The sequence below is a fragment of the Parasteatoda tepidariorum genome, chromosome 7 (assembly GCF_982258835.1).
Source record: "Parasteatoda tepidariorum strain Cologne lab strain chromosome 7, Ptep-v5.0, whole genome shotgun sequence".
Taxonomy (NCBI): domain Eukaryota; kingdom Metazoa; phylum Arthropoda; class Arachnida; order Araneae; family Theridiidae; genus Parasteatoda; species Parasteatoda tepidariorum.
Window position 1 is genome coordinate 36,524,681 of NC_141761.1, and position 23,793 is coordinate 36,548,473.

Genomic DNA, 23,793 nt, shown 5'->3' on the forward strand with positions numbered 1-23,793 from the left:
TTCAGTACGGTACATAAGTTTCTTTTTGCAGGTCGAATTCTGAGGATAGTTCTGAGGGAAGTTTTGCAGTGCACCAATCATCACACTCTGATGGTATTATATATTTACCTAACTGTTTAATTTTCTGCACAGTTAATTTAACAGAATTTAATAGAATCCTCAGTTTTTCGTTTCATAATTTACCACAATAAATTTTTTACTAGAGGGCTAAGCCTTTTGTTCCTTGCTGTTCACCAACACTGAGGATTGTTTTGCAGCGTTTATTGTTCTTAGGCATAAAACAGTTTTTCCCCCAAAAGTTGAAATTAATATATATGTACTATAAATAATTCCTCTTAATTATGCTTCTGTCTCCACTTCCTTTACCAAATATTCATTTCTGTGAATTAATTGTTTATTTTATGTCAAATTTAATTGGTAAATAGCATGAAAGATTTCGTACGATTCCTTAAGATTTTATTAAGATCTATGAGTGTACATAAAATAATTTTTCTACACAGTAGGCTAGAGAAGGGGCTAGAGAAAATTGTAATTGCAATCCCTAGGATAGAAAAAACCCATAATAAACAAGTTTGCTTAAAAGTTATGCAAAATCCGTTTACTTTCCATTATTTGAAGGTTAAACTATTTTTTTATTATTTTATATAACTATTTTATTTATTTCTCTAAGATAGTCAACGTAATTTTGTCGCTGGTGTGGCAATTGTTATATGTTCATGTTTTACCACTTCTCCGCCATTGCCTTAACCTCATAATTTATTTTGTCGAAATGCTGAATCCCTTTCCGGCTAAGTGTTTTTTAATATCAGAAAAAATGCTGTAGTCACTGGTTGCTGAGTGTAGAATATAGGCAGAGTGTAGGGTGTTGGTAATAATAAACTTTTGAAACAGAGCAATGATTTTGAGAACTGGCGAACCTTGCCATCAAAAGAGCTTGCATATTTGTTCAAGATTCTTTTTTCTTAGTTCTGAAAAGTCTGGCTAAGCTTCAGCAGTGTTTCGTAGTATTTTTCAGTATTTAATTTAGTATATTCAGACATAAAGGTTATTTAATTCAAGTTTAAACTCCTCTGCTTCGTAAATAAGGTGAAGTGTGAGTCCAATGCTTTTTTGTGGACATGGTGGGGAGCTGGTTCCCAACTGGCTTATGCAAAAGCGTTTGGTCTCTTCATTATTTGTAAACATTAAACCATATTGAGGTGTAAAAAGGGATCAAAACAACTATTTTAATTTAACACAATAAAGGTCAGTTTAAGGTTATAAAAGTATTCCTCCTAATTAGCTAATAAATCCTTTAAAAGAAAAACCTGCATTTAAATTTTATTGAAAAAAAAAAGAATGCTTGGATTTTACAGAGTGATGATCAGTAAGATTTATTAAAATCGGATGATTTATTAAAAATGATCACTCTAGATCCCTCTTTCCTAAATTTTAAGTTTAATATACATTGAATTCTTTTAACATTCATTGAATTAATTCGCTTCTCTATTCATTGGTTTTCTTGGAATTCGAACAGAAACAAACCCAGTAAAGAATTGTTTATTCATTTCTCATTTATACCTTTTATTTCTTTTTGTGTGTAGCTTCATTGTAATTCATCTCACACTTGATTCGTGCAATATTAAAATAGTTCTTCTTTAATAAATAATATATTAATATTTTTTCGTCCTTTTTCGTTTTTGTTTCATTTCAAGTTCATAAACATTTGACTTGAAATAGCGAAACTAAGTAAGAAGTTCTTTTTCTCCTCAATTCTAGCTACATAAAAGTCATATAGGAGTTATTAATAGAGAATGGTCATTTGAGAATCATTGAACTGATTGCTGATTAATGTTGCTGCTAAATAATTGCTGTAGTTAACAAAAACGATATACTAAGGCGCAACTAAGAAGAGGAAATGGAATAGGATTCATTGAGATAAATTTGAAATTTATTGCATGATAAGAATAATATAATTTTTCTAGAATTTCAAAGTATTTTACATTCATCACCTTTAATTTGCCCAAATAAAAATTAATCACGATAAGGTTTTTAAAAAGAAATTATGTCTTACTTTGTATTTTAAGATTATTGATTTTAAAACTTGTTTCTGGATGCAAAAGTTTAAATTTATTTTAAATAAGAAATATTAAATAATTTAGATGAGTGCTTATCGCAAAATTTTTTTTTTCACAATCCTTTTCAGAAATAAAATAAATCAAGTAAAAAAAAAAGTGGGCAATGTTTTGAACCAGAGTGCAAGTTATTTTCTATTAGCAATAACTTCTGGTTATAAGCGTACGATCTATAGCTATCCATAGTTTTTTCAACGATCTATATCTATCTATAGTATCTATAGTTTTTTTCAAAAATTTAATACCATGAACATTGAACTTTAATATTTTAGCATAAAAATACATTTCTGATTAAAGTTAAAATATTACCACACAACTATTCATTTAAACGTATGTACCTTTATTTAAATTTATGCATCATTATTAAGAAATTTAAATTTTGACACAAAATTCAGACCTTTTAAACACGCTTGGTATAAAATTTGTATCCTACTTTTTTGTTTTAAAAGTATTTGATATATAAGAATACATTTTATGTTGAGACGCATAATATGTTGAAGAAAAAACAAATATGGTATCTCAAAAATGTAATAATTATTAGGATGTATATCAAACACTTTTATAACAATAAAAACGACTTAGGGTACAACTGTTGGTCCAGCCGTTTCATTAAGAAAAAATAATTTCCTGTGAAGAAACGTCAATTAGAACAATTTTGAGGGACATTGAGTTGAGTTTTAAATTGACGATATCATAATAAATATTTATTCAGTAATTAAATAATATTAAACATAATAAATATTAACTGAGTTAATATTTATATTTATTATAATAATATTATTATAAATATAAATATTAACCCAGCCCCAAATTTAACTTATCTTTTCAAAAAACTCTTGGTAAATTGATTGATGCTGATAAATAATTTGAGACTCCACCTGTGTTTATAATGTTCTTTAGAAAGGAAGTAATCTTAATAAATCAGCATGCTCAAATATTAAATTATTTTTTTAATGCTTTTCTAATAAAAGTATTAAAATTTTAGGAGGTTCATCTGCAAATGATGAAATTACGATCAGAGACTGGTCAACTTCTACAATTTACAGAGCGGTGATCTGTGTAAGGCTCATTGAAAATATATCATTATTATTTGCAGTTCTTTATGTGATGATTTTGCTTGCAATCTGGTATTTATATATGACCTTTGCTATTTGGAACTGGATTGACTCATAAAAAACTTTAATTCATTAACAGTCGCTAAAAACATGAATTTTCCTTGTTACACTAACACCAAGGCTGTTAATGTTCCTTTAAATATACTATCAACAGCTTTTGCAACATCAGCATTTTCATCAGTAATGGTTGCTCGTGTAAGAGGTAATGTTATAAATTAAAACTTGTCAATTTCTTGATTTGCCTATGGAAGAAACAGCTTTAAATTCATTTGCATTAATCACTATTTCGATTTTGTTTTATTCATGTGTAATTGTTCCTTTGGTAAGAAAAGCATGCTGAATCTTGTGATATGTTGCAAGAATAATTTTTGTATATTTTTGTTAAATTTCCATTGGCAAGGCAAAAAGGTACAAATATTTAAAGAGATAAAAATACAAAAGTGTGTACATGAGAAGATCAAACATGACAGAAGTCATTGCCCTAAATGTTCTCTTGCTTCCCTATACCTTGAAAACCCAGTATCTCTACTCAGAGCCCAGCATGGCAGCAAATTGTCCCTGCCCATTTCTTCTCCAGTATCACAAAATGGACAAAAAGGCGTGGCGAGAAGGCCTATACGATGCAGAGGAACAGAATGACAATCATGATCCGTAGATGAACGGTAGGCCGCAACTGCATCACGTCTAGGTTTGTCGGTTATTGAGGAAAGGTTTAACTTCCTGCAACTTTTTGGGGCTGTGCTAGTCCGAAGATCCTGCATTGAATTAGTTTAACGTAGATATTTCAGAAACAGTTACATTTTCCAAAAGGAAATTGCTGTATTTGAGTGTTGAAATAAATTAATACCTTTTTTTGCAAGTAAATTTGTCTGCTCATTATCCCAGACACAATGGGCAATTTTTTTATAGATGAATGACAAATTTATGCTGCAAGGAAATCTAATAATTTTGTTACAATCGTTTAAATGGAAGAAATGTTACATTTAGTGAGCAAGTATTAGTTTAATGTATTATTGCAATATTTTATCTACTTATTTAAATTCAGATATTATGAAATTGGGAGTAGTTAAAAGGTTCCCTTACATACAATTTTGATGCGCGAGATTAGCTCGAAAAGCATTATTTATTGTCCCTAAAGTCCATAATTAATATATATTTTTTTTAAAAATTCCTTCATAAGAGGTTGTTTATGTTAGTATTTATGTTTCAAACTGTCGTTCTCATCCCTTTTCCCCTAAATATAATAATACCAGCACAATTAAATTAGAAAAAAACGTCGCTGCAGAGCGTGATTATCGTTACGTGAATATGTAGAATAATTATTACAATAAGTGTTATATTGCTACAATAAATGCCAAATGCGCAATTTGTATATTAATTGTTTTTATCTAAAGAGTTTAAGTTAACTTTTATTCTTTAAATTTTTCATAAAATTTAGTGCAGTAAAAGACATTTCGTCAACAAAATATTAGTTCAAATAAAATAGTTCTGATGTAAAAGACCTTGCACGAAAGTACAAAAACTCGTATTCTTTGTGCTTTTTTTTCTCAATTTGCAGCTGTAAAAATAATTTTTTTTGGCATAATATTAGTTCAAATCAAACTGTTCCAAGGCATAGACATTTATTCTTTGTATATTTTCTGTGCATATATTTTTATTACTGTCATAAGAGACCTTGATTTATAGGCATAGTATTGGTTCAAATAAGGCTGTTGCAATGTACAAGACAGTGAACGATTTTTACTTTAAGTATACTTAGCACTGAAAAAAAATTGTGATGTTTTCAGAGATTTTCTTTAGATTCTAAAATTGAGTACGGTTTTGTAAGCTAGAAACAATGGTGTGAAAATTGTGTTAAAGTAAACACTCTCCTGGGAGAGGGATTTTTTAAGAAATGGGTGTATACAGGGTGTTTCTTAATCATACAATTTTAGAAGCGTAGTGTATAATGATGAAACAAGTGAATACAGTTTAGGGGTTACTATTTAGAAGAGAAAAAAACAAAAATGGCATGGAATTATCATTACCAAGAGGGAGAATATAAAGAATATTAAAACATGAAAGCAATGGAAATTTGAAAAACAATCGCCAAAACAACCATAAGTTTCAACTGGCAATTGAACTTGATTCATTGTTTTTCTTTTAATGTTAATTGTTGTTCCCATTAGTTGCTATTGAATGTTATTTATTGATGTTTAAAAATGAATTGGAGTATAGTGTTTAGTATCAATTTAAGTTTCGTGATATATTTTTTTTATTTCACTTGATACTCATTTAAACAGATAAAATGATTTAAATACTGAAAAGGACCAAATTATATTTCCCTCTTCAAATAAAGTAAATTATAAGTTTGAAATTAAAAAAAAAAGTGAAATTTATCTGCCGAGTGTTCCGTAATCACTGATCTCACAAATTAAAACACATTTGGGCTCACTAATTAATATTTAAACAATGAAAAAATGTTATCAAAATCTGCAAAAAGTTATTTATTAAGGCAGTAGTAAAAATATCAAAATCTGCTTGATTACCAGCTAAAGCTTGCTGGAGTTTCTGATCGGCTTTTAGTTCCTAATAGTTTCCTCAGGTTTTATTGTATTTAAGACAACCTTTCCAAACAGGGAGTGACAGATTTAAATATTTTTGATCCAATTTAAATACCAATTCTTGAAGCGGACCCTTAACTGTTTACTTTATTATTCAAGATGGTTATAAAATATATATTTTATACATTTTCTAAATTTAAATTTGAAAGATTGTTGTCTTAAAATTATTCATTGAACATAGCAACAATATACAATTTTTTAGTAACATTGTGTATGATATTTACTTTTTTCACTCAAAAAATTGGTAATACAGGTTGAAAAATGTTGTAAACTTTATTTCTTGATGATTATTAATTTTTGACAATTGTAAATAATATCGTTTCTGTTGTTTTTTAATATTACTCCAATGTAAGCGTGATAATATCATCCTCGAATTGTGATTTGTGTAAAATGTACCTTCAGAGTACTTAAATCAAAACGATGGTTTTTCATAAAAATAAAACATCACTATGATTCTAGATAAATGAGATCTTTACCTAAACTTAACTGTAGTGTTCAATGTGATAAAGTATTGTTTAAACGTAACATACTCAGTTCCATGAGTTTCACTCACCTGAATAAAATTGCTCAATTGTAAATAAAATAATGCGTACGTACGATTTTATATAAAACTACAAAGGTCATTTCTAACATACATGTAAATATTTAACGTAAATCACCTTCACCGAAATGAACAAGCAAAAAAATATACAAGAAATGAACAAAAACCAAGAGAAGATAACAATGTTAACTGTTTGCTGCATTGAATGGTTAAAATCTAAATTATTAAAATTATTGAGAAAAATATTATTAAAGTTATTAAAGAAAGAGATTTTATGAGATAATTGTTATTTTTATTCTATTTATTCGCTCGCAAAAAGCAATTTTTTTCTTACACAGACAAATAATTGTTGATTTTGAATCTCCAGAAAAACTGAGATGAACTGAGTTAAAGATTTTTTAATCAAATACTTTGTGTCACGTTACCGCTGCTCTTTATATTTTTATTAACACTTGGAAAGAATGACTTCAAAAATTTGTAAACTGTATGACAAATTAATATTTTGGAGAGGAAAATCGTAATTTTTCACCGAAGTCTGTTGAATCACAAGAATATATACTTATTAATATTGATGAAATATACAATGAGCGAAAAACAATTGTTAAAACCACCGAAAGATGGCCGTGTTTCCAGCTCTTGAACCGCCAAATATATGGATGATTTTTCTGGAAGAGCTTTGGTAATGATTTCAATAAATTTAACAATAAAATATAGCCTTATAATGTGTATTGTTAAATGTTGTGAAATTTGGTATTCGTATCATGATTCCTTAGAGTATGGCATAAAAACCATTTGCCGGTTAAGTTTACTTAGCAGATATGCATTTTTTCCTAATGAGCGGTATTAAGAATTATAGTATTGGACATCAGAATGTCTTGCAAACTTTTATTATATGAAAGGAAAAGTTATCAAATGAATGGTTTAAATATGGTTTATTCCGGTTTTATTAACCAGAATGATGTTTTTTCTTCCTTTTTCTGAGAAAACTAGAAATGTCATAACTATACTGGTAATTTTAAAGAATTTTGTCTTCATGTAATAATTATTAGTTATGAAAAGCTTAATATTATTATTTATGAAATAGTCTTTCTATTTCTGTTTATTTTTTGCAATAAAACAGCTTCATTAGATTTAGATCAACATTTTTTACTGTTTGACGCGATTCCTTCAAAATCATCAAATAAAAAAAACTTTAATCGAAAAGGCAAACAATAAAAAAGTTTAAAAAAAAACGTATATTTAGTATTTGGTATTGGAATTTGTATCATAAAAATAATTTGTAAAGGAATTAATAAATACATTGTCAATTTTACAATGATTTGCATAAAAGTTATTTTTTATTGTTATGAAATATTTTTCTTCTTCTCCCTTTTTCCGGCATCTCACTTTTTCGGATAAATTTTCTGAAAATGCTCCCAAAAATGCATATATCTGCCAGAAAAAAAATGAATAAGAGATGATTGAGTTTTAATTTTACTTAACACTACTAAAATTAAACACTAACTAATCCTTATAATGATTTATATTACTGTTATGAGCCAGTAGATAATAGTGAAATTTATTCTGCTCATCTCTAAATTTTTACATTTTTTTGTTGCGTTTTTTTAATATTTTAATTCTATTTTGTAGTATTTATCAATAAATTCCTTTAAATGGTTGTATTTTTAGAAATTAAGCTAAAACTTTTGAGCTGGAAATAGATAAAAGTTTCTCTGAATTTTCATGGTTCAGTTTAAATAAAAATAATTGTCTCTAAAATCTTTCATTTCAAAGGTCATGCGTTCCCCTAAGCATTGTTGTGATTCACTACAGATATATATATAGATTCTGTATATTTAAAGAGTAACCTTTAAAATAGCTCATCATTTTTTGTCTTTATTTGATGAGTTCCGTTTATTGTTATGTCTGTCAAAACATTTTACCTAACTTATTTTGCAAACTAAGAATGTTTTAATTTATAAATCTATGTTTTTGTCCATTTTTGTGTTCCAGTCATTATATTGAGAATATAATGGCTGAGCAAACTCTTAAGAAGATGGCAATTTATTCCTTTCTATGTGCTTAAATAGCTGATTGCATGTGTTAAGTACTTTGAATGGTGCTGTGAGTACACAATGCACATTTTCAAACTTATATTTTAACAAATCTATTTGCTGGCTTTCCTATTGTACTCCATATTTTAACAAATAACATCCTCCTTAATCACCTTTACCTAAGATATTTGAGTGATGTACATGATATAATAATACAGAATAACCAATATGCAGAATATTTTTGAATATATAGATTTCTTTTAATTTTCTATAAAAACATGGAATTCATAATATTTTCGCAGATTAATGCTCAAGGTAAACGGAATGCTTTAAGTTGTTTAAAATGATGAATATTTCACATGAAAATCAAGAATATGAAAATTAATTAATTTGCAACAATGTTAACATATTTGCAAGTTTTATGAACAGCATTGACCATGCTTTAAATATTATAGTGTAATATAAATGTGAAATTGTGTACGTAAGTTTTAGTTGTTTCAATGATGTTTTATGTAATGTTGTTTGTGCACTTCAAGATGACGTTTGTAAAATAAATTTAATATTAAATTGTAAAAAGATGTGTAGTTTTTTTCTCTCTATTTCACAGTTTGAATTTCTTCACAAAATGTATAAAAAGATCAGGTGGCAAATATATTATTAAATCAATAGTATGAATAGTATTTTAATATTAAAATGACACTGTTTTAAAAGGCCTTTCACAATTAAAAAAATAAATGCAAAAACAATAATAATATAGTCTAAAATTACATTTTCTATAAAAAAAAATATTTTGTTGCTGCAAAAGTTCTGCAATATTATTTCCATCGTACCCTGCAATATGTGATTAAAAAAATATTTTTAATTGAGATTCTCATGAATTGATCTTCATTTAGCATCGTTCAGCTTAGTTTTGCACAAAAATGAATATGCGAAATTAATATATAATTGTTGATAAAAGAATAAATAAAATAAGAAAATAATAAGTTTGCAACATTTTTCTTAAATATTAATACCTATTTTTATTTTTATTTATTTTTGTTTTTTAACTTTCACTAATGTAAAAATATGTTTAAAGAAGACTGATAATAAAAGTTTATTTAAAAAAATATTAAAGATGTAGTTTAAGAAATTGCCCTAGAGATAATATTAAAACCATATTTTTTAAGGATGTAATGAAAAATGAGTTTTCGAATCGTTATAAAATAATACTTAACAATTAGCATAACCCAATTTAAAACTAACAATTCACATTGAACATAAAATCCACCATAATATTTCCTGTGATATTATATTTTGTAGATATCATAACATGAAAATATCATAACATGAAGATATCATAACATGAAAATATCATAACATGAAGATATCATAACATGAAGATAACATAACATGAAGATATCATAACATGAAGATATCATAACATGAAGATATCATAACATGAAGATATCATAACATGAAGATATCATAACATGAAGATAACATAACATGAAGATATCATAACATGAAGATAATATAGCAAAGATATCATAACATGAAGATATCACAATAGCATTTTCATAGATATCATAACGTGAAGAAATGAAACCATATCTTTCTTGTTATAATAGGAGACACAGCCCCTAATTCGCTCCGATCACTTACTCCCTGATAACTTAATGTTCATCATTTTTCCTTTCTCTTCTTCTCTTTTTTAAAGTAGATATTTTTGTGTGTTTTTACTAAGAAAAAGTGTTTTTGTTAAGAAAATCTGCAATTATAATTTTATGTAAGCATATGTTTATATTATCTAAATCGTATCGAAATAAATAATTACCAGTGCTTGAAAAAAGCTTAACTTAAGAAAACAAAATTTATGACAAAATTTGAAGAAAGGAAAGATATTTAGTTTTACTCGTTACCAATCTATAATAACAACCTTATGGCATTACATCATTGATGTTGAAAGGGACTTTCGAGAAATTTTGATTTAAGGTTTTTATATTTTTAAAAATGTTAAGATAAATATTACTGCAACTACTAATGGAATTTGAAATAGATTTCTCAATGCAATGTTTTGCTTCTTTATCCGAGTATAATTACGGTAACATGGGTCCAATAATGGTCAGCATATCGGTCAACGCTGTCTGATATCGTCAATGATTAGTAAATGAATATCCCCAGAAGTTATACATGGAATTTACTTGACCGAGTAGTCTCACCGTTCCCCCAAACGCCATGTAATGTAGAAGGTAGGAGGTACGAAACTCACAATAACAATACTTGCATCTCTTTTATGTACATCTCTAACTTAAGCTATCTGTTCTTTAACTTGACTTGGACTTTGATAAATCATACTTGGTAAAGAGTAAGCAAGCCTGTATATATATGTTTAATAATAAATTAATAAATCTTGAAATAGTAATGATCCTTTTTGCTTATATATATATGTATATAATATATATATATATATATATAATATATATATATATATATATATATATATATATATATATATATATATATATATATATATATATATATATATATATATATATATATATATATATATATATATATATATATATATATATATATATATATATATATATATATATATATATATATATATATATATATATATATATATATATATATATATATATATATATATATATATATATATATATATATATATATATATATATATATATATATATATATATATATATATATATATATATATATATATATATATATATATATATATATATATATATATATATATATATATATATATATATATATATATATATACACTACCGGTCAAAAGTTTGCGAAAATTTTGAAATCTACAAAGAAAAGGTCTATATTCAAATGCTCATAGAACTGCGAAAAATCATTCAAATTGCATAAAAATTTGATATGTTCTAAAGTGAACCCTCTACAGTTAGTTACATATGATCAAATTGCAATACTTTGTTTTTTACGAACTGAATCCAGCTTTTCATTATGGGTTGTTTCTATGGTGAAAAAAGTTGTTAAGTTTGAACACTTGCCAAACTGGTAAAAAATTTTTTTGAACTTTCTGTTAATGGAAAATAGTTATTTGAATTGTTCTATGTAAGCCCTCAAAATTTCAGATCGATTTGATTTTTTTTGACAAAGTTATAGAATTTTGAAAAACATGTGTACTTTTCTCGATTTTTGAGCATTCCACATATGCAGTCTTTTGGTCTATACATCTTCTACCAAAGAACTTTTTAATTTTAATGTTTTCTATATTTTCAAATAATTAATATTTATTATAAAACAAATATTCTTATTCATTATTGTAATTATTATTGTCTATATTTATTGTTTATATTTATTGCTCATTTGTATTAGTTTTATTGTGATATTTTTACTTTACATTAAATTAAAATAAAAAGTTATAACAATAATTACATAAATAATTCTAAAAAAATAATAACAATAGTATAAAAAATTTGCATTTTTACTGAACTATTTTATTTACAACAGGTCAAATATTTAACATTAATTAAATTAACATTTAAATCTTAGATTCCTCGAACCATCCACCTTTTGTTTTTATTATAGCCTTACATATGCGTGGCATCTTTCTTGTTATAAGAGGAGACACAGCCCCTAATTCGCTCCGATCACTTACTCCCTGATAACTTAATGTTCATCATTTTTCCTTTCTCTTCTTCTCTTTTTTAAAGTAGATATTTTTGTGTGTTTTTACTAAGAAAAAGTGTTTTTGTTAAGAAAATCTGCAATTACAATTTTATGTAAGCATATGTTTATATTATCTAAATCGTATCGAAATAAATAATTACCAGTGCTTGAAAAAAGCTTAACTTAAGAAAACAAAATTTATGACAAAATTTGAAGAAAGGAAAGATATTTAGTTTTACTCGTTACCAATCTATAATAACAACCTTATGGCATTACATCATTGATGTTGAAAGGGACTTTCGAGAAATTTTGATTTAAGGTTTTTATATTTTTAAAAATGTTAAGATAAATATTACTGCAACTACTAATGGAATTTGAAATAGATTTCTCAATGCAATGTTTTGCTTCTTCATCCGAGTATAATTACGGTAACATGGGTCCAATAATGGTCAGCATATCGGTCAACGCTGTCTGATATCGTCAATGATTAGTAAATGAATATCCCCAGAAGTTATACATGGAATTTACTTGACCGAGTAGTCTCACCGTTCCCCCAAACGCCATGTAATGTAGAAGGTAGGAGGTACGAAACTCACAATAACAATACTTGCATCTCTTTTATGTACATCTCTAACTTAAGCTATCTGTTCTTTAACTTGACTTGGACTTTGATAAATCATACTTGGTAAAGAGTAAGCAAGCCTGTATATATATGTTTAATAATAAATTAATAAATCTTGAAATAGTAATGATCCTTTTTGCTTATATATATATGTATATAATATATATATATATATATATATATATATATATATATATATATATATATATATATATATATATATATATATATATATATATATATATATATATATATATATATATATATATATATATATATATATATATACACTACCGGTCAAAAGTTTGCGAAAATTTTGAAATCTACAAAGAAAAGGTCTATATTCAAATGCTCATAGAACTGCGAAAAATCATTCAAATTGCATAAAAGATATTGTTTTAATTATATTCATAATACATTCTTTAATAACAATAAATACATTAATGAATAAGTATATTTATTTTGTAATCAATATTAATTATTTGAAAATATAGAAAACATTAAAATTAAAAAGTTCTTTGGTAGAAGATGTATAGACCAAAAGACCGCATATGTGGAATGCTCAAAAATCGAGAAAAGTACACATGTTTTTCAAAATTCTATAACTTCGTCATGAAAAATCAAATCGATCTGAAATTTTGAGGGCTTACATAGAACAATTCAAATAACTATTTTCCATTAACAGAAAGTTCAAAAACATTTTTTCGCAAGTTTGGCAAGTGTTCAAATTTAACAACTTTTTTCACCATAGAAACAACCCATGATGAAAAGCTGGATTCAGTTCGCAAAAAACAAAATATTGCAATTTGATTATATGTAACTAACTGTAGAGGGTTCACTTTAGAACATATCAAATTTTCATGCGATTTGAATGATTTTTCGCAGTTCTATGAACATTTGAATTTAGACCTTTTTCTTGTAGGTTTCAAAATTTTCGCAAACTTTTGACCGGTAGTGTATATATATATATATATATATATATATATATATATATATATATATATATATATATATATATATATATATATATATATATATATATATATATATATTAAAATATGGAACAATTTTCCATATTTTGATCACACTCCAACAAAGTGAAAGATCGAGATTAATCTTAAGAAAGGAATTATGTCCATTTTTTCTGATTTTGTTACATATAATGTCATTAGTAGACCTATAGTAGTAGATTAATAAAGTAGATTAGTAGTAGATTAATAAATTCTCTGTTTCAATTTGTTTTTTAACAAGAGCAAGAAATGCCAGTTTTTTGTCTTAAAATGGAGGAATTGATTTCAGTAATAATAATAATAATTAATTGTTTGCAAAATTGTTATGTCTATGTAAGAAATATAATAATTGTCTGTAACTATAAAAGTTAACCGATCAGATAGTTGCGTTAAAAATATTTAACGAAAATAATCTCATACCAGAAAATTGCATTACCAGCTATTTGTAAAACCAATTTCAATTATTTGATATAATATGAGTTTATAATTTTAGAATATGTTCAAGCAATACTTCTTTCATCTTATATAATAGCTGAAACTAACATAAACCATTTTTAAATCCTTCCAGAACTTTTTATGATCTGAATAAATAATTTATATGTTGCTGCTTTTAAACATATAAATTAGTAAGTTTGCATTTAAAATACATGTATAGTTTCTATTGGAGAATTTTTTTTCTTCTTTCCTTAAATGGAATCATCAAGTAGTAATCTCTGGAGACTAACATGCAACCATTAAAGATGAAGTTCTTTTCTACCAGGATATACCCTATATATGTTTTGCATAAATTTATGGAGGGCATTATTAGAGGAATGTTTTCAATTCCTAACATATTTCAGACAAAACTTCTTCGGTAAAGTCACGCATGGAATACTCGCAAAGAAGTAAAACAGTAAAAAAATTAACGACAATTTTTACTAAAAAAGAACAAAAAAATTGATGTGCGCAAAGTAATAAGATATTAAATTCAAAATTCATATTTAATAAAATGTCGCATTTTAATTTAATGTTTTTGTATAGAACTTTTTGATGCTTATAGAATAATATTTTTTACTTGATTAAGTGTTGGGAAAGGCTGTTACATCAACCAACCCACATTTGCGTTACATGAAGAGGAAAACCTCTAAAAGCTCCCGCAGTTAGCCAGACAGCAAGAGAACTCTAACCCATGATCCATCTACCACTGGTCATATTTTACATCAGCACTGTGGTCAGTGCAAGCCGTGTGCGGAATTCATATTGCTGTGATACGAACTTGGGTCACTGCATTGGTTGGCCGGAGCTATATCGTCTGAACCACCAATGCTCTGAAATATTGTATTTATATAAATGTTTCTTCAATTATTAAAATTTCATGCGATTACTTCATGGATATTTCAGCTTATTTGAGAAATTTAAAGGGCCCTGACTCATACAAATCATACCTGATTTTAAGAAGTTAAGGACTTATTTTAGTTTGGTAACTAAATTCACTGTGATATTGCTATTTAACAAGATGGTTAGATTGAAATTCTTGGAATTAATTAAAACTTTCTTAAAATTTCTCGCCCAGTTTTAGTTATCTGAATAACTTCAAAGATCATTTTTCTTTAAAACAAATTTTCAATGCTTTTTATTCATTTTGGGGCATTCATGTAGATTTTATGCTTCATTAAAACAAATAAAAACAATGTTGAGATAACTGATATTTTTGAAGTTACCAATAACTTATGTGCAACTAAAGGATAAAATTTTTGTCATTTATTTTTCAAGCGCCTGACATTGTTACTTAGACAAATGGTCATTCTTTCCTATCCATTTCGTTGCTTAAAATTGAATGATACCAAATCCAACTAAATAAGAGCAATAATTTCAAATTTAAATCATAATATTTGAGTTAGACGAACGTTTTTTCTAATTTGAAATATTAACACTGGTAACTCGTTTGATATTGTTATATAGACAAATGTGACCATTGTTTCTTATTTATTTCGTTACTTCGAATGAGACTGAAGCCAATTAAATAAGAGTTTAAAATTTAGAAGCACTGCATTTGTTATACGAATTTCTGTTCCAATCGGTAACTTTATAACCATTTAAACTGGTAAATCTCAGTAGTGGAGATGAGCGCAAGACAGACGGAAATGTGGGGCAGGTCCATGTCCTCCCCAGGGCGACAGAGCTTGCATTTAGGACAGTCAAAAATGTTTATACTAAAAAGGTGTTTGGCCAGACAGTCATGGCCCGTTACAAGTCTAAAGAGAGCAACTGCCTTAAACCTGGGCTGATTTGGGACAGTTAAAATATGGTTGAACCAGGTTTTAAGTATATTGCTTTTACGGAAATTCTCTGAGAGCATGTTCCGGAATTATCTATCTATCTATCTATCTATCTATCTATCTATCTATCTATCTATCTATATATATATATATATATATATATATATATATATATATATATATATATATATATATATATATATATATATATATATATATATATATATATCTTTATATATATATTTCGTCTGTTCGTGTGTATGTCACTGAACTCCTCCTAAACGGCTGGACTGATTTAAATGAAATTTTCTGTGTACCTTCAGAAGGATTCGAGAATGGTTTAGATTCACAATAGAACATTCTGCCACAAACCGTTCCAGCGGTATCAGCGAAAATCGAAATGGAATTTTCTGATTGGTTAAAAGTTAGCCATTGTTTTAAATTTTGCTGTACACGAATCAGTTTTCAAATATCTTGAAGATAACAACAGTGATATTTTCTATCTTATAGCTCTATTCTTTTAGAAAAGTAAATTACATATACTTTAATATTTAATCATAATTCGGTTCTTTATTTCAGGTGAGCACAAGCACGTAAAATCAACGAGAATAAGTTTCGTAATTATTGGTCGTATCACGGATTTAGTATTGTGAAAACTGTTTAATAAAAATCAAGGCAAAAGCAAATTTCTTTCATCTTGCACGCTTTTAATAATTATTTATATTTAGTATGCAATTTTAGCTCAATTCAGTATGCAATTTTTCATTGCTGACAGTTGTCATTTGAAAACTATTAGATTGTTTATTATTACAAAGTTTGCGAATTCACATTCATTTTAATTATTTCATTCAAAAAATAGGAGTAGATTATATTTGAGGGTGCCCCTTGACTCTCACCAAGTTGTGATAGCGGTTGATCTCCAAGCCGGCCGATGTTGAGTCCCAATCGTGATTCTGATTTGCTTAAATTTCAGCGTTATTTTTAAATGTTCAACGGTATATGTAATTTCAGAAGTCCGTTAGTTCTATGTTGGATACCGGCTGGTTAGGTTACTTTTGCTTCTGATCAATAGGATCGAAGGTATGTGGGCAGTCATAAAAAAAGGACTTTAGAAAAAAATGTCACCGCCATTCCGATACCACAGACGCCATTTTCAATTCGTATTTCGCCGAATTTATGTGGCGATGGAGGAACACAGATTCTATTCATGATAAATTTAGACAGTATCTAACTGTTATTAGAGAATTCTGTGCACCTGAAACTGAGGAAATTCAAGCTTAATGAATAAGTGAGATGTTTTTTTTCCTTTTCTTTCTGTGCTTACTCCATTAATTTTTATTTCGATTCAAAATGCATTTTATTGGGTTTATTAATTTTGCTTACTTTGGGTTCATTGCAATTTTATAAAGTTTTGGCCGATGTCTTGCTGAAATTTTCCAATGTATTATTAAAATATCATTATGTTTTGGCAGCCATTCCTGTTACCTCGGTGTTCCGCGCAAACAGGAATGGTGATAAACATAAGTTACCAATTTCGTCAAGGGGCACCCACAAGTATATTTTTACCAAAAATAGATTTTTGTTTTAAATTTTATCATTATTATATTTCTTATTTAATTTATTTCATTTTTATTGCTTTTTTATTATTTAAAATAAATACGTGAATTTTCGAATTAGCAAATTTGCGACCACTGTCAACTTCTACATTTCTTTTTGTTTGAAAGAGAATATTTGCAAAAATATGCCGCCTAAACGAATCGCTCTTAGTCGATCAACATCTCAAGCACGCAAGAAGAGAACTAACCGTGTTTCAGAAAATTCGGAGCAACGGGAAGAAAGACTTGAAACTAATCGAGAACACAATGCTTTAGCCCGTTCCTTAGAAACGTCTGAGAAACAGGAAAGAAGACTGTTAACAAATCAACTACGCACTTATCAAGCCCGTTCGTCGGAAACATCAGAGCAACGGGATGCAAGAATAAAAATCAATCAAGAACGCACTTCGCTATTCAGACGCTGTCAATACTCTGATTTGAATCTCAGTGCATTTCACTATGATCCGACAACCAACTATAGTCTTTCACCCAAGCGTCATCATCGGAAAAATGGATCAATTATGTATGTTTTGTAGTGCTCTCAAATTTAAGAATGAAACAGCTGGAATTTGCTGTTCTGGAGGCAAAGTGTAACTACCAGATTTAAAGTCGCCAGCCGAGCCATTATCAACGTTGTTATCGGGTCAAGCAAATCAATAGAAACTTTTCTTGGCGAATATAGGTCAGTACATTCGTGTTTCCAAATGACTTCATTCGGTGCTGCTACAAGTATCGGTGCGCATATGGACAGCTAGAGTTATTTATTACATTCACATGCAATCCTGTTTGAGCTAAAATTAAAGAGCTTTAGTAACTTAGGCAAACATCATCGGATTTTCATGATACATTATCACACGTGAGTTAAAATAAATATTAAGCTCTAAACTTGGTTTTATTGCGAAAAGTCATGTTTTTAGAGAGACACGGTGTTTGATGCATTTTATTGAACGGCAGAAAAAGAGAATTGCCACATGATTTGGCTTATTGAAAAACTCACACCAGGACAAATTGGTCAGCTCATATCAGCAGAAATATTCATGACGCCATTGATCCAGAATTATTTCAGATCATCATCCAAAATATGTTTCATGGTCGGTGTGCATCACCATACATGTCTGTTTGAAAATGCACTAACATTATCCTGGAGAATTAACTGTTGAGACTATCACTGGTTTTTTCACCATTAAATAAAATTCTCTATTCAAATCATAATCACAAATCCACAAATCTCATTCACATACTTAAATACTAAATTTAAATTCAAACTGAAAGCGTTGCAACGCACGCAGGGTACAGCTAGTATATATATATATATATATATATATATATATATATATATATATATACATTATATATATATATATATATATATATATATATATATATATATATATATATATATATATATATATATATATATATATATATATATATATATATATATATATATATATATATATATATATATATATATATATATATATATATATATATATATATATATATATATATATATATATATATATATATATTTTTGAGAGAGATCACTGTGTTTTTCTAAGAATAAGGAAAAAATACAGTTACTGTTACTAAACTTTTACTGAAATACTTACAAACAAAAATAGAATTTTTACATCAGATATCAAATTTAATTTCCATTCGAGTCTTAAAATTTTTATTTGACATTTATTCCTTCATTTATACATGACATTTATATATATATATATACTTACAATTGAATGGTTTTTCAATTGTTCTGATTCTTTTCTTCCACATTTTCTCCCGATTTTTCAAAAGGGATCGGAATACTGCAGATAGTTTTTCTTTGAAGGAGTTCTCTATTTAACTTGTGTTTAGCATTTCTACTTCCTTTCAAATACTTTGTTCCGCTGTATATACAGCAAACAAGTAGTTTTTCTGAAAAAAATCAATAAATTTTTTTTTTGTATTTAAATGTGAACCGAACGAAATTTTTCGATGACACTAGAGGGGATTTGCATCACTACAAATCCACTTTATTTGGAAAACATTAATTCTTTATCTAAAATGGCAAATGCTCTTTCACAGCTTTATGTATACCCTTCTTCTCCACGAATATATTTATTTGCTTTAATTCTAAACTGAGGAGATGAATAGGCGAAGTCTTTCTTTACATGCGACGGATATCGACACCCACTAGAGGGAACTAGCTACTATCTCAAGTGAGTGAATTTTCTCACAATTGTTTGTGGGTTTGAAATGAAGTCAGCACATTCGAAGTTAGTGCCGTGTATAAAAGTTTCCGTTTACAGGTAACTCCTAAATTTGTTTTTTATTTTATTTATGAGAGTTAAAAATGTCATTTTCGTTAAACTATCGTCATGTCGATGACATTAAACAAATAATTTCGTTTATTAAATATCTTTCAATTCTTTTAATTTCACGATATTTAATAGATTAAACTCTTTGTTTAAAGTGAAATACAAAATAGTTGCTAATTCTTTTAGAAATTTAAATTTTAATTATTGTTTCTTAAAACTATAGGTTTTCATACTTGCAAGCAAAGTTTCATAATAAAAAAACATATATATATATATATATATATATATATATATATATATATATATATATATATATATATATATATATATATATATATATATATATATATATATATATATATATATATATATATATATATATATATATATATATATATATATATATATATATATATATATATATATATATATATATATATATATATATATATATAAATAAATAAATACAAGAAAACACGAGGAAAGTTAAGAAACTACTTTGGTCTAGTGAATGAAAACAAAGGAAATTCAATAATAGTTATTGGTGTAACCATATTAATAAAATTAAAATCGTTAATATATGTAACACATCTTTCGTAAATTTCAGCAGAAACTAATAACATTAAAAAGTATTTTATTTTTTAGAGAAGTATAAAATATGGTAAAATTTTGCAGAATATTGTAAAATTGACCGTGTTTTTGTCCCAATGGGAAAATTAAAGAACTTGGTAAACTTTATCGAATCACCTTGGCAATGAGGATAGTATAATAAACAATAAAATATGGTTTCACAGTGTGTGAAAAATACTTTATTGTAATTATTATGATTATCTAAGTTTATCAATATTAAGGAAAGCTGTAATTCTGTTAAAACTTTGTAAATTTCATTGATGATTTTTTTTTCATTACTGAGATATTTTTCAGAGAGTTGCCACTGGATTCAGGAAGTAAATATTTCCGTTTGAATGCTTTTGTCGTTTTACATTGTCTTAAGTTTTAAAAGCATGCTTAAGATCGTAGGAAACGACAAAGTAATCAAATTTGAGCTACACTCATCCTTTGAAGAAAGCTTATTACTAGATGATTGAAGAAACTGATAACCAGCTCTTTTGTTTCCTGATCTCATATAATGTTTCTTGTTTCCAGAGCGGATGAAGATCTAGGATATAGCATGCATAGTGTAAAAAACATCATTCACTTGCTTATTTTTCAAATGTTAATTCTAAAAAAGGAAGTAGAAATTGCGCTCTACCTTGTTTTTTAATATTTTGTTCTATTTCTTGCATGGACTAATTTTCCTCCATTGGCAGGTATGAAAATGTAACTATCATATTTAAGAGCAATAAATGAAAGTGTTTGTTTCTTTTTTTGGGAACCAAATATTGGATTTTTAGGCTTGATCCTACCAAAGATACAAAATGTTTTCAGTCTCAAAGCAATGAAGGACGCTATGTGAACAAATTAGAAATATATTTTCAAAGCTCAATAATCATCAGTCATGATCCATTCATTTGGTTGAATTAATTGAAGCAAAAAAAAATTCCAAAATAGTTATTAGTGCATCCATACCAGTAAAATTAAAATCGTAAATTTGTTGGAATGTAAAATTTGCAAAGTGTTCGTAAGTTTTTGTCAGATATATATACAGTTAAAAAAGTATTAATTTTTTTAGAGAAAAAAAAATATTTATTTATTATATATCGAAGAAAATTATTAAATGAAATATTTGTGAAAAGATGCTCCTTTAAATACTCATTTTTTAAGTCTAAAACATTCATCATCATCCTTTCTTCCGCATCCCTTTATAAAGCAAAAAAGAAAAAAAGATATTCAAAGTCAAGTAACATTCATGCCTTTAAAATTTAACTATGAGTTTTGTAAAATAACTATAAAATGCGGTTTTATAATATATGATAAAATTTTGCAAGCGTAGTAAAATGCGGAAATTTTATTTTGAATCTTGGAGCATGGGATAAAAACAATATTTTTGGTTAAATTAACTTTTCAATTTTGTATTTTTTACGAAATCTGTGTTAATGAGAACTCTAATTTTGAAAACTAGAATTTCTGGTTGACCTAATGAAAGAAAAATATCATTTTCATGCGAATGGAAAAATGATTTAAATATGATTAAACAATTAAACGGAAAATGATTAAACGGAATTACTGGTTTAAATCCTGTATATTTTAGTCTTATTAAGCAGTTTTTTTTATAATCAGAAATATTATTGCTAGTTAGTCTATTAACTTTTTCATCCGTTTAATAAAAATTTTAAATGTGTGATATTTATTTGTCAACAAATATATAAAATTAAAAAAAAATTGAAAGTGATGACTGGGGCTAGCGATTAATGCTTTCGCGTTTTCTTTTTTAAAATATTTTTCTTAATTGTATGTTGGTTTAGAAAAATATTGGTTGGTTTGGAAATGGTAACCCTATGCAAGTTTGAAATGCCTTACAAATACAATTGTAAGAATAAGTATTTTGAATAATTCATATAATTTTAAATTTTGATAATTAGATAACTACATTTTAAAAACTTCAGTGTAAGTCAACAACAAAATTGGTATCAACTGCATTGAAATTATGTTTCACTAAGTGCTCCACTACACCAAAATCAAGATTAGTTCCCTGTATAGTGAAACACCTAAAATGTTCTCTTACATTTTTGGTGTTAAGTAGCCGACACCATGCTTGTTATTTAGTACAGCAACTATATAATTTATAAGATATGATCCTCATAAGATTTTTCCACGTAAGAAGTAAATTTGCTTTTGAAATACAATCTAAAGCAAAAAGCATAAATCATATATTTACGATATCTATACAATCCAAGGCAATCTAAGCATAAATCATATATTTACGATGCATTTAAACAATATTTCTTACAATAAGATTAGTTAATTAAAAATACACACAGCACCTGCACAAGCATAACATTAATATGATTTCGGACAGAACGGAAATTAATAAAAGTTAAATATTACAAAATTATTTTATATAATTGACAGATTGTGTAATTACAGTGAGGCTAACACTAAAAATATACATGTTCTTTACAATTGCTTACATGTAAAATTTGTTAAATCAATTAGGCAATGAAATTGCTTGAAAAATAATCGACCATGATCAATATTTTTTTTATCAAGAAAGAGGATTGAACCTCGTTTGGTTTTACATAAGCTATGACAAGTTTGATAATTAAGACCAACAAGAAATATATCTCATGTGAACACATCGCCATCTCGCTCTCCGTATCGTTAAATTTTAGAAATTGCACAATTATACGCATTTGAACTTCTAATAATGGCCAAAAACATTTGTTATTTCTTTAAAATGTGCCATACCATAATTTCACTCAAGAATTTAGTTTAATAATATAGATATACAATAATTTTTCGCCAAATTCGCGAAACTCAGAAAAACACATAATCTTCACCAAAGAACATCAGATTGGTGTAAGCTTTATCAATTATTGGTGTTAAAACTTAACTACGCCCTCTGAGGTGTGTTAGAACGCTTTACTTGGTATTAACTGGAAATAAAGTAATCATTCGCAGAATTTTAAATGTTTTTTTTTTGAAATTATACGATTTTGTTAAATCGTAGCTGGACTTCGTACAATAACTGTCAAGTTTATTTTTAGACATTACATGATAGTTAACTTCATTGAAAATGTTTGGCTTATTGGCTTTACTGAATAAAGCTTATTGATTGTTAGCATAAACGTAATATTACTTGTAATTGGGTACTTGCACTTCAAAAAGAAGAAGATCTCGGATACCCACACATGGGATCTATGACGTCTGCGCCAGCTGATATTTATAAACAAAATGGCTCGTTATATTGGAGATAAATTTCTCCACGTAAGTTAGAATGTCAACTAACGTAAAACTAAATAAATACAGTGTCGCATCGCATCTCAAATTTGTCAAAATATTATT

At 27.1% G+C, this 23,793-nt stretch overlaps 1 protein-coding gene across 2 annotated transcripts in view; it reads left to right on the forward strand.

Annotated features, from left to right (window-relative positions):
• The window catches only part of LOC107440029 (uncharacterized), a 29,931-nt gene extending 20,997 nt beyond the window's left edge, over positions 1-8,934 (forward strand). For both annotated transcript variants that reach the window (XM_071183578.2, XM_016052807.4), the window contains exons 3-4: positions 32-93; positions 3,100-8,934. In XM_071183578.2, the coding sequence (XP_071039679.2) occupies positions 32-93; positions 3,100-3,287 (250 nt within the window). In that variant the 3' untranslated portion in view covers positions 3,288-8,934. The remainder of the gene's footprint in view (positions 1-31; positions 94-3,099) is intronic.
• Positions 8,935-23,793: the final 14,859 nt, after the last annotated feature.